The sequence below is a fragment of the Triticum dicoccoides genome, chromosome 3A (assembly GCF_002162155.2).
Source record: "Triticum dicoccoides isolate Atlit2015 ecotype Zavitan chromosome 3A, WEW_v2.0, whole genome shotgun sequence".
Classification (NCBI taxonomy): domain Eukaryota; kingdom Viridiplantae; phylum Streptophyta; class Magnoliopsida; order Poales; family Poaceae; genus Triticum; species Triticum dicoccoides.
Genome location: NC_041384.1, coordinates 131,869,915 through 131,882,615, shown reverse-complemented (window position 1 = coordinate 131,882,615; position 12,701 = coordinate 131,869,915). Strand labels below are relative to the sequence as shown.

General features: G+C 49.2%; 2 protein-coding genes across 2 annotated transcripts in view; both read right to left on the bottom strand.

Moving 5' to 3' along the window:
• Positions 1-3,676: 3,676 nt before the first annotated feature.
• LOC119267572 (transcription factor bHLH30-like) lies at positions 3,677-8,229 on the bottom strand. The gene is made up of 2 exons (XM_037548989.1): positions 6,875-8,229; positions 3,677-4,462 (listed from the first exon to the last, which is right to left on the bottom strand). The coding sequence occupies exons 1-2, from the start codon at positions 7,178-7,180 to the stop codon at positions 3,986-3,988; spliced, it is 783 nt and encodes a 260-aa protein (XP_037404886.1). The 5' UTR covers positions 7,181-8,229; the 3' UTR covers positions 3,677-3,985.
• A 3,229-nt stretch (positions 8,230-11,458) lies between these two features.
• The window catches only part of LOC119267571 (protein DJ-1 homolog A-like), a 3,772-nt gene continuing 2,529 nt past the window's right edge, over positions 11,459-12,701 (bottom strand). Inside the window, exons 5-7 of the mRNA XM_037548988.1 lie at positions 12,308-12,511; positions 12,088-12,228; positions 11,459-11,919 (exon numbers count right to left, since the gene is read on the bottom strand). Coding sequence (XP_037404885.1) covers positions 11,719-11,919; positions 12,088-12,228; positions 12,308-12,511 — 546 coding nt within the window. The 3' untranslated portion in view covers positions 11,459-11,718. The remainder of the gene's footprint in view (positions 11,920-12,087; positions 12,229-12,307; positions 12,512-12,701) is intronic.

Sequence of the window (12,701 nt, the reverse complement as noted above, 5' to 3'; positions counted from 1 at the left end):
GAGGAGATAGCACGGCGCGGCTTCTCCGACGAGGACACCCTGCGGTGGGCGCGGGACGACTACCTCCAGACGGAGATGACCCGGCAGACCCGGGCCTTGGAGGAGATCGCCGCCCGCAAGCGTGGGCGCGAGGACGAGCACGGCATCGTGGTCCTCGACAGCGACAACGACGACGACGCCCCCGGACCGTCCAACCCGCCGCGCCAACCGGGGGAGGGATGCAGTAGGGACGGCGGCGGCGGAGACGACGACGACGATGGCGGTGGCGACTACACGCGGTTCTACCGCCTCCTCGGCATGTAGAACTGCAAAGGCGGGCGGCGGGCGGCGAGCGGTGAGGTAGACGGCGAGTAGCGGCAATGGAGACGGCGGGGGCAACCCATGCTAGTTTTTTTCTTTTTTTGTAAAATATGTTTAAATTTGAACGAACTCGCCGATGTTTGCGTTAAATTTGAGCCGTGTTTGCGCCGTATTTGACTTTTTCAAAAAAACGTGGGCACCGCGACTGGGGGGCATCACGCCCCCAGTGTGCGGTTTAGCGCCGATGCGCCCCCAGGGGGTGATTTTTAGCCCCTCCTGAGGAGCCAACGGCTGGAGATGCTCTTAACGGGACATGACATGTATTATGGTGGATACATGCATGTGACCGAGATCATGAGATCAGTTGGTATGGTATTCTACTACTACTACTAGTAGCAGCTAGTATGAATGAGGAGCTACCTACGCCGGCCGCTAGGCCATGCCATACCACCATGCAAGGAGTGAATTGCAGAAAACCATCACATTTGGGGTTAGCTTTGCGGAAAACTACCTAGTCCCTAATTATTTGCAAAACGCACCGCGGATTCAGTAAACTTGTTGCAAATAGCACTGATGAGGTGATCTGGCCCGTTTGATCACTTTCTGACAAGTGGGGCCAGATTGTCAGGATCTAACTTAGCAAAAACACACATACACACACACACACACACACACCCATACAGATCTTTAAAAAACAACGCAATCGAGTCCCTCCCCATCTGGGCCAGGTACTTTTGCAGCGGTGACGGATCGCATGTCCAGCCCGCAGGGCTGGAGCTCGCCTCCGGTGCTCCGGCGGCTTCGGCGAAGAGACGTCGCGCGGTGAGGTGGACCTCGCCGGCGCGGACGGCTACTGAGCGGAGGAGGCTGCCGGCGGAGAGCACGTCGACGGTGGCGGCCAGGTAGGCGATGTGGAGCATCTCAGCGTCCGCCATGGATGGATCTTGGAATGGTGGCTGCCGCAGGGAGCCCGTCCCTGAGCCTGCGCTGCCGCCCGGAGCCCGCCCCTGCAACCCTTCGTCCCTTCCCTTTCCTTCCCGACGCATCTCTGCAGAGGAAAGCCGGGGCTCACCGGCGGAAGAGATCGAGGGCGAGGAGCTCGTCGATGTCTTGCTGTGTTGAAGTAGCAGGGCCGCCGGCTCCGGTGTGCCCTTTGCGGTAACGTGGTTTGCAGGCGAGTGCCGAGGACGCGCTGGTGGAAGAGGCATCCCGGCGGACGGCAGGGCCAGGGCGCCGTGGTTGCGCCTCGCTGACAATTTTCCGCACGGAGGGACGTGGTTGCGTCGTCAATCCCGGCCAACGCAGCCTCACCTCTCGCCTTTCCAGCCGTCGCCGATGGTAGACGAGGCAACGGTGGAGAAGAAAAGAAAGGGGAGGAGGAAGGAGATGGTAGACAGGGCAGCGGTGGTCGCCGACGACGAGGTCGTCGGAGTGGCGCGGGGGGTGGGTAGCTCGGGGGCTCTGGCTCTCCCGATCCAGACGGGGTCGAAGCAAGGGGGCTCTGATTGCTTTTTCTTTTTAGATCCAGGGGCCTGTATGTCAAAACTTTGCCAAATCAGCTTCTTACAATCTGACCCCACTTATCAGAAAGTGATCAAACGGGCCAGATCACCTCATCAGTGCTATTTGCAATAAGTTTACCGAATCCGCGGTGCGTTTTGCAAATAATTAGGGACTAGGTAGTTTTCCGCAAAGCTAACCCTAAATGTGGTGGTTTTCTGCAATTCACTCCCGTGCGAGAGATCTAAAGTTAGGGGCTGGTTCACGAGGGAACATATGCTTGTTGGGCAAATGATTGATGTGTCATTAAAAGGTCGTGTACGTGTTGCGTGCACCTAAGTCCTGCGGGAGGCCCAGTTAGTCTCATCCATTAGATCTTTCATATAATACTACACGTGCTCTGGTGTATTATAATGCACCGTTTTGTTAGAAGAGCCCGGATCGATTTTGCATACAGAAACTGATGCTCTGAATGCCAAGTTATTCATATATGCCTGATACAGTTTACACACACACACACACTTTTTCAACTTGAGGAGTGAACTCAGATCCTAGTCATGCAACATGCAATGGCAGTCAACTTAAGGCTGAGCCAACCAAGTGACTCCATCACTAAATTACGGTTACTACACAGCGCTGGGGATCTCGATGAGGTGGCAGCACATGTGGGATCAGTTAGGTTAGTGCTCCTTAATTAATCATCACTCAGTAGCGAGTAGGAGTAGCCTGCATGAACAAACTAACCTATTCAAACCGTTCTTTAATCGTGCTCTGAAATCAACCACCCTCCCTGCCGCAGGCAGATGCACAGCTCCTTCGGGATCTGGAAAGAACCTAGTCTCCCGGTCATTCCCTTCCACGCTAGTGCACAATTTCTTATTAATCAGTCGGATACTTCACTTGGATATGTATATTAACTCTGAATAAACCACTGTGAGATTAGACCAGATAGTAAGTAATTTACTGTTACTGAATCCGCTGTTGCCGCATCCGGAAAATGGCGCGCGAGAGCAAATCTGAGGCCGCCGGTGGTCCAGCCTGTTTGCGTGCTGACGAACACAACTACACAAGGGCAAGTCGCTATGAACACGTTAAGCGGCTTAATTACCCGGGAGGAGCACGTCGATGCAGATCTCACTGTCAGAGGCGAACAGTCTCCGCCCGGGCTCAGCAGTGCCCGCCTCCAATGGAAGACGGTCAAGGTCATGCCTGTCCCGCTCACTCGGGCGAGCTTCTTCAGCTCTCGTTGATGTGAGGAGTGAGATCGACTCGACTGTTGCCACACATGGGGGTGGGGGTCTCTCCTCCTCCTCCTCCTCCTCCTTTCCCCGAGCCCTGTGCAGTATCTATCTATCTAACCATGGCGGCACTGCACCACCTACCTACCTGCAAGCCTGTAGCTACGCTGAGGGTACGTAGTAGGAGTACGTACGTACGAACGTCGTTGGTGGCACGGGCGGGTTGTTCGTCGAGAATTCATGAGGGGTCAGGGATGTGCCCATCTTGGGCTGGGTTTGGTTTGGTTTGTCATCGACTTGCGATACGGCCCATTCATTGTTCCCTGCCTGAACGCCCACTTGAACAGTAGGAGGAGGACTCCCCCTCAAAAAAAAAAAAAAAAGAACAGTAGGAGAAGGACTGCCGTGGCAACAAGGTGTCGGTGCGAGGTTTTCAGTTCAGATGCAAGAGACATGACTGCCCACTCGTGTGCAGGATCCCAGAGTTGAAATCAGTCGATATGTGGTCAATCTTGATATGTTGCTGCCGCTTCTTTTGGAGTAGTTGTACTGATTTTCGAAAAATGAACATCTTCAGTCTGAATCCTGCGCATACATGAAAAATCTTCATCTCTGAAAGATCCCGAGAGAGTCTCGTATGCTTGAAAGCTGGGTAAAACTATGTCAACTGACAGATTTAAGTTGCACTCAAAAGTATGAATAGCTTGGAAAATGTCAATTCTTCTTACAAATTAAAGGCAATCAACCCAAGCACCGACTACTACCAATCAATGTCCACACGGTACTTTGCTTTTGCATCTCCGCACGAGTCACGACTGATGAAAAGTCAAGTCGTACAATCTTTGCATCCAGCATGCGTGCGTGCGTGCATGCACCAAAACGTGCTACGGTCGGAGTGTCCGTCCGCTCCGAATCAATGTCTGTGGATTGGAACTGGCCGTCTCAGGTCAGGAAGAGGAGCTGGAGGAGTCCAACGTCGAGACCCTCCGGCGTTTGCCGGCCAGGAGCGAGTCCCTCGGCGAGAACTCGAAGGCGGCGGCCGCGCCGGCGACCCTGTCGAGCACCGAGTCGAGCGCCTGGCGGACCGAGGCCGCGGTCACGGCGCCCTCGCGCGACATGACCACGGTGAGTCGGACGCGGCCGCCCAGCGTGGTCACCTCCGAGCCGACGACCCTGGGCGCGAGCGGCTGCAGCGCGCGCCTCACGTCGGCGAAGAGGTCCGCGCAGCCGTCGCCGCAGCTGAGCGTCGCCTTGACGAGGAAGGCGGCGCGGTGGTGGGGTGGCGCTTGCGGCTGCTGGACGACCTCGACGGTGACCTCGTCGGCGCCGGACGGGACGGGGCAGTGCTTGCCCACCCGCGCCGCCTCGCTCTTGAGCTTCTTCACGTGGTTTATCACCTCCGCGAGCAGCGCCGCCTTGTCCATCTGCAGAAGCCAATATATCGACGGATCAGGTTCTTGGTGCCTGCCTGGTCCGGTTTCTGAACGTAACCATGCATGTAGACGTAGCAGCAGGAAGCTGGCGATGCCGCGGTTTGAAGGACGGCCGCCGCTCCGCACCGTGGCGGCGTCTGATCACTACGCAAAAGCCCATGGTCCAACCAACCTAGCTACCCAAACGAACCGGGCGAAATCCCCGTTTAATTAGGCTTTCTAATAAGGCCCTTTAAAAAAAATAAAGAAAACAATGTTTTCTTTGAAGGGCCTTATTAGAAAAGGGCCTTATTAGAAAGCCTTTCAAAGAAGCGGAGTGCGGAGAGGCTCTATGGGCGGCCCAATTATCGTCACTTCTCTTATATTTGAAATATTTATCTTTAATATTTTTATCACATAAAAAGTCTTTTGTTCTAAAAATATTTGATACATGAGAATTCTCTGTATCCTATTTTTTTAATAAAAAATGTTTCATAGACTTAAAAACTCATCATGTTTTTAACAAAAAAAATTAAAGCATGAAAAATGAAAATAAAGAATAATAAAAAGTAACAGAAAATCAGAAGAAAGCCCTCCAAAAAGGAAAAATAGAAACACAAGCTGGAGGAAGCGACAGAGAAAAAAAGAAAGGGATTAGAGACATAGAATAAGATTTGTCGCAAGGCAATGGACCATGTTTTCCTCGGAAGAAGGTAAAAAGGTATCCTCAGAACATGCCAGATATGACAATATGGCACACCGGCATCCGCGTTATAGCTATGAATGTGACAATATGGTCACACGATGCACCATCCCAACATTTGTCGACTGATCGAAGTGCGAGTGTTGCATTTGTGAGTACGTGGCTACGCTTGACTGACTGACCCGTATGCGCTGACACTTGCCACCATGGAGTCGTACAACTATCAGTGAGGATGCTGCCCTAGTCTACGACGAAAGTTCACAACTGCCAAGCAAGTTCAGATTCCACACTAGGGCGATGGGTTTTCTTCAGACTGATAGCCGCACGGTCGTCCGATTTTTCTGTGTTGCCTTGCACGCTTGGCGCCTATAGTGATTTTTCCACACAACTTCGATGAGTGGACTAGTGTCAACCTCATGCGAAAATTGAGGATCCAACCATGGGGCCATTTATGGGCATCATTCACTCTCCCAGATGTCTTAGTCTCGAGGTTCTCACCGTGTGATACTTCCATGTTGTTCCTACTTAAGGTGAAAATTCGTGAGACGGTTTAGGTGATGGGCATATGGGTGTCTTTGTGGAGTTCTAGACTCTCAACTCTTCATCGTAGGCAAATAACTTGTTGGCGGTGGAATGTGCATCGCCATGGGGATAAGAGGTACTAGGTGGAGTTTTCCTTGGACGACGACCATGGATGTTTCTCTTCTAGGAAGATGATCGTCGAGGCCACCTGGGTCGGCTGCTCACCTTGCTCTGCTCCTCTTGAGACAACTGATCACTTGATTTTTCGTTGCCCGTTCGCGGCCAAGTACTGGACCGGCTGGTTGTCCCTTCTGTGGGCTCTCCAGTGACGCGTCCTCCGCCACCTTCACTCTTTTGTGGTGTTGGCACCCGTGGAAGCATCGAAATGGTGTGGTGTTTCGCGGCCTTAGGCCCTCTCTACCCCTTTTGCTCAAGTGTTGCTGGGACGACGTTGCTCTCTAGCGAGCAAGGCTGCAGGTGGATCTTCGGCGTGATGCACATGCTTGGATTGCCATCTTGTCCCGCACTAACAAAGTTCCACCTATCTCTTTCTTCTCCCTTTGTGTACCTCTCGCTTGACGCCCCTATCTTGCTGTGGTAAAACCATCAGGATTTAAGCCCATTTTAATGGAAATTCAAGTGAGGAGCCCCCTTCCCCTAATTTTTTTCCAAAAAAGTGTTGTGTTCATGTGTGTTGGCTACGTGCCTAACTTGTTATCTGCTATTGCAAACCGAGTTTATCATTTTGTTATCGTGTTGCTTTAGTAACAATATTTTCTAAAAATAACGTGAATGTTTGTGTGCACAAGATACAAATAAGAGCCTCTGATTTGCAGGATCGCAAAAATGCAAGAATAAGAAAAACACATGATTGAAATGTCATGTCCATTCAAATCCTATATGATTTGAGTTTGTTTGATTGCAACCCATAGTGGGTGTTAAGAGTTCCTATGAAATGTAGTACAAATAATTTGCTTAGGAAAAACTCCTACAAAATTCAATCATATGAATAAAACGACCAACGTAGGAAAAATTTCTAAGTATTTTAGTCCTCCATAAATCTGATGAAATTCTTTTGAATCAAATGAGCACTAACTATTGTTTTTTCCCTAGACTCTTCCAAAATTCGCGTATTGCATCCGAAGAAAAAAAATATACAGTAGAAATTAGCGACAGAACGAGAAGGAGAAGGCACTCACCTTGTCGGTGCAAGGGACCATGCTCCGGAGCGTGGCGAGGTGCGCGTTGATCCTCTCCCTCCGCCGCCGCTCCGCTTCGCTGTGGCTCCTGAGGGCCGTCGCCGCCTTCTCCTCCCGCCCTCCTCCCTTCCGCTTCAGCACGTCCGGGGCGGCGGCTGCGCCAGGCTCCCCCGTCCCGCCGTCGAGCAGGACCGACGACGTCGACGCTCCCAGCTGCTGGCCGAAGCCATGCCCATGCCCGCCGCCGAAACCACCGTAAAACCCCTCGTAGAGGCGCACTGCGCCGCTGAAGGGGCCCGAGTTCATCTCGTCCCACAAGGCCAAAGGACGTAGGATCGAGAGCGTGCTGGATGAAGCTGCAGCTACAGAGAAACCATGCAGGTGAAGTGCCGGCCGGGGGTCACTGTATGGTTTCTTGAACTGCCACGGGGGAGACAAGCTCGATCGACGCCTGCGAAACAAGGATTTTTACAGGCACCAGGGCCAAGAACGAAACACACTTTCTTGTCCCGAATGTCGCAGATCTTCACGACAACGACAAGAGAGGAGAAGCACAGACACCTCCGTTTCCCAAGATTATGTTGACCTGCAACTGGGAGCGCAGACAACGGAGGCCAACAGGAAGGAAACAACGGCGAGACCGACGGCCTGGCTCCCAAGAACACGGTGGTCCAGACAGGTCAAAGACCTTCTCCCAAGGTCAATCGCCTCAGAAATGGCGCGCGAGACCCTTGGGAGCAAAGCTTCCAACAAGATCACAGGAAAAGCAGAGCCGTGTCGTGGATGCCGTAGGAGGGCACAGGATCAGACACGAGAAGGAGAAGGGCGCAAGGATCGTAGCTTGCTCCCTCAGACTACGAGTCGCAGGAACAAGAATCAAAGAGGCAAATGGAGAGAGAGGAGTAAGCAGAAGGCAAGAACACAGAGCAGGCTCAGGTGCCCGGAGGCCGGTTGGGAGGGCAGGACCACGAGGGGAGCTCGACGCGCCGCAGCTTCCTCTGCTCGGACTCCACCCTGCTCCCGCCGGCGTCGGTCCTCGGCGTGCCGCCGTGCGCTTCCATCATCGCCATCGATGGGCTTCCGCTCGAGGGCCGGCCAGCACGGCTAGATCAACTTGGAACTGGAACTCCTCTGCTGTATGAACGGGATCATCCTCTCTTCTCACGCAGGTGGAAGCAATATGTATCCGCGTTTCCTCTCAGTTTATTGGCGATAGGCCGTTTGGACTGGGGTTTCTTTTTCCTCCGAAAATTCTGCGTGGAGAGGAAGGAAGGAGAAGAAGAGTGTTTCTTTTCTAGGGATGCTGTGGAGCTTGGAGGAAGAAGAAGAACACCTGTTGTTTTTCAAGGATGGAGAGCTTGTTATGTGTATACGTCTGATTCGTTGTTGTTTTCTAAATTTTGACACACAGGATAAGGACGTCTTGTGCAAATTCTACGCTTTGCTTGTTGGATTTGTTTTCTGGTTGCTTACTTGGCGACCTGGCTCTTTGTTAGGGTAGAAATTTTCTTGTCCTGGCGCTCCAGATGGTGCCACCAGGATTTCTGTACAACTTCACTGGTATCATCATGAAAATGAAGAGTGTTAATCTCTTTTTTTTTTGAGAAAACTTTCAATCTAATTATCAACTGTCACGGTAGTCCAAAAACATCAAAAGTAAAAATTACATCCAGGTTTTTAGACCACGTGGCGACGACTACAAGCACTCGAGCGAGCCGAAGGCGCGTCACCGTCATTGCCCCTTCATCACCAAAGCTGGGCAAACCTTGTTGTAGTAGGCAGCCGGGAAGTCGTCGTGCTAAGGACCGAGGGTACCAGCGCATCAGAACAACAACCTATAAACACACGAACATAGACGAACGAACACCGGATCCATCGAAAACAAACGCTGACTGAATCCCGCAAGATTCGCCAGAGATAAGTCTCCACACGTCTTCCGACGATGCTAGAAGCGCCACCGGGATGGAGGCTAGGCAGGGAGAATCTTATTCCATCTTCAGGAAACCGCCGTCATCACGCCTTCCTGAGCAGGACACAAACCCTATCAAAACTCTAAAAAACGGCTAAAAACGAAGCTCTCCCGCCGGCAAAGTCTGGGATCCACCGCATCTCCATGTCCCTAAGGCCATAAGAGATGAGGCAGGTCGGCGGCAACACGCCGGGAGGCAACAGAAGCCCTAGTGATGGCTGCCTTTGTATGAAGAGTACTAATCTATTTTATTTTATTTTAAAAAAGAGGGTTAACACCTTCGGCCTCTGCATCAGTTGATGTATGCAACCCTTAGTTATGAATATACAATCGAAGTTTACATGGTTCAACAAGTCTCGAGATAAAACAAGCTGCCTTTGTATGAAGAGTACTAATCTATTTTATTTTATTTTTTAAAAAGAGGGTTAACACCTCCGGCCTCTGCATCAGTTGATGCATGCAACCATTAGTTATTAATATACAATCGAAGTTTACAAGGTCCAACAAATCTTGAGATAAAACAAGAAGAGCAGTAACTTTTTCCACTGCAAGCATGACTTTTGCCACCAAATTTTGCATCAGCAAGATTCAATAAGCACATGGCTGCATATATTAGGTAGAAGCGACTATTCAGTGCCTCAATCGTCAAATTTAACTGGTGATAGCAACATTACATCTACGTTTTTATATTACCCTAGATTGACTGGCCGGTCCATTCGACGCCATATCCATCCTTCAACTTCCCACCCTAGATTACACGTAGATTCTATGATTTGCAACTCTACCGGAAAAATTCAGGTAATCAACAATTCTCACAACCTTGGTGACGAGGCATTTGATGCTGTAAGCTACCCTTGTTGGTTTGCAGTACAACAACATCTTATATCTTATATGCATATCTTCATATCTTGAAACTTCTTTATCCTCCAATTGCCCTTTTGAATAACATATCTAGTTGATAGGATAGTATACATAAAGTGAATGGGCATGTATTGCTTGGGTTGTTCAACCAATTGAACATGTTTTCTATACGCCTTGCAATTTTGTTTTGTGATGATCTTGCCGGCCAACCCGGCTCTGGACTTGTTGATGTTGCCACTTCAACCCTTTTCCTTGGCTGTAGCCTCTAATAAGTGACCTATGTTATCAGCTGTTCAGCTTGACATTCTGATTCTCAAGTCGTCCTCATAAGCCTATAATAATTCGTGACAAGATGTTTGGCTTGGAAAATCGAGTCCCCTCATCCACTAAACAAGCAAAGATGTTCTTAAGAGATGACCCAACCCATTTCTTTTTGTTTGACCTAGTAGTAGTACATAAAATCAGGATGTGTGGTTGTAGAATTACAGGGTACTACAACATGTCTCACCAGGTGCATGAACCTTGCTTGGCATGGATTATCAAAGGGAAGTGCTACAGCGCGACGATTGCGCATGGTACGCCTAACGGTGTGACCGCCTCCTTCCTCCCGTGTTCCCCTTCTTCACTGCCGCACACCGTCGACGACGTCCACTGCCGCCACCGTGCAATTCGGGTGGTGTAAAATGTGGCTAACTATTGGTACTCCCTCTGTAAACTAATATACAAGTGTTTAGATCACTATTTATATTAGTTTAGAGAGGGAGTACATGAATTCTATCACCATCTCTGACGAGTTCTTTACTGGAGGTTTGTTCTTGGGAACTGGCACCTGTAGGAGCACGTACATTAGTGATTGGATCACTGGAACAGTAAGGTGTTGCTTGTCATCTTCTATAGATGGACTTGTACCAGAAGGAAGCAAAAGTGATTGGCTGGGCAGCTCAAAGCTGACAGCACCAGGGACTAGCTAATAGTTCCTTGAGGGATAATCTTGAACACCTGGCCCTTTTAGAACCATGTGTTTCAGAATTTAATTTTAAGCATTGCTGTCGTGGTGTCAACTTGTCTTCACTGGTACATTTAGAAGGAGTGTAGCACCCACCTTCCTTTTCTAGTGAAATTTATATTAGTGAAAATGTCTTTCCTTTTGGCCTTAAAGTGACTACAATACTTGAGAATGTTGTGGAAGCAGCTAATGAACCATTTGTGCTGTCGTTGTCATCTATCATTTCCGCAGGATGGCACACACAACCCAACCTTAGGATATGCAAAGGGCACCACAGCAAAAGCACAAAAGCACTTCACCAAAAGTGCTGCTCCTCTATTCACAGATATAAGATGTTCCAACTTCTTTCCGAATCAGATGTATATAGACATGTTTTAGCATGTTTATTCACTCATTTCAGTCCGGATATAAGCTATATTGAAATATACAAAACATCTTATATTTGTGAATGGAGAGAGTACCTCCTTAGGCTAAAAAATACACATCATTCGTATTTTCTCGAACGTCGTGTTCAGTGCTAAAAAGGGAGGCCCTGGCAATGGGGCTATTTCATGAAAGATACCTGGCACAGATCTTTTTAGCACTCAATCAGAAGTCACAAGGTTAAACAAACAGATGAACTAGAGTCACAAGTACACAGGTGTTAAGAACAGATGACCGCAAACAATGCACCGCAAAACAGCAACGTTTTAGTAACAAGGCCTACGATATGTAGACCACCACATCAACGACAAGGGCGATGAGAATGGATTCACTTGACCGAACAGCTTATTAACAATTGATAGTATGACTTACTGCAGTTTCTCAGTTCCTCGACGAAGCTAAGATGATAACTCCGTATGTACATGGAAATTATGGTGTACATTCACCTCTCTGTTTAAGGTATGCTTCTATAGTTCCATCAGATGCACAAGCAGTTCCTACCAGTGCAGGGCATTATGTACACAGAGGTGTGGTTATCCACAGTTTTGCACTTTGCACTGCACACAGCACCAACTCAGGTTGTGATCACATAAAAACAAACTCCTTAGCTACACTGACCGCTTTCTCTCGACCAAATAGCTTCTCAACAATGGCCAGGGCGAACTCCGTCGCAGTCCCTGGGGCTCTGCTAGTGATAAGATTACCGTCAATCACAACCCTGTTCTCACATAGGCTCCGATCAGTAAGCAAGTGCGCCATGGGTGGAAACGCCGTCGCCTTCTTCCCCTGCAAGGATGGAAAATCATCCCAAGTTAGATCAGCCCAAAAGTTATAAAATGTTTTCTCCAATATTTGGGAGCGGTGTCTTTACTGCTATCTCTAGATGAAACAAAGATGCCGTAGGAGCATAATGATTTTTAACACACATGATGTGCATATTTGTCATCACGGTACCTTCAGTAAACCGTGGGGCTCGAGGACATGAGCTGGGGAAGCACATATTGCACCATAGGCTTTACCAGATCCTGCCTGCTTCTTTAGTAAATCAACAAGTTTGTCTGTACTAGCAAACTTTTGAGCACCCGACAGACCGCCCTAGATACAATAGACGCCAGTGTAAGTGATCTTAAGAATACCACTAGACAAATAAATGAATAGCTCAACAGTTATGTACCGGCATGACAATCAGATCAAATTCCATTTTAGCAGCTTCGTCCAACATCATGTCAGCTATCAGATTAAACTTGTGACGCCGGGTCACGATTTGCAGGGTATCCTCAACTGACGCAACTGTAACATTTGCGCCTGCTCTACGCAAGACGTCTATTAAATTAAGAGCTTCAATTTCCTCTGAACCATTAGCAACTGGCACAAGAACCTGCAGGGAATATTACAGGAAAAACAATCACATGTATATCAGACTCAACTCAGATTAAGAGCCAGCACGTTTCTTGCTTAATAATCCCATATGAGCCAATTAGTTGCCAACTGATGACATGTGTTCCTGGACTATGAATAGTCTACATAAGAACATATAGGACCTTATTCTGAGTGGTAACCCGACTATG

Excerpts from the sequence above, each read along its gene's own strand:
- LOC119267572 (XM_037548989.1), bottom strand. The coding sequence starts at position 7,180 with ATGAACTCGGGCCCCTTCAGCGGCGCAGTGCGCCTCTACGAGGGGTTT. Across the intron at positions 4,463-6,874 it reads TGGTCCCTTGCACCGACAAG|ATGGACAAGGCGGCGCTGCT; the intron begins GTGAGTGCCTTC and ends TGGCTTCTGCAG.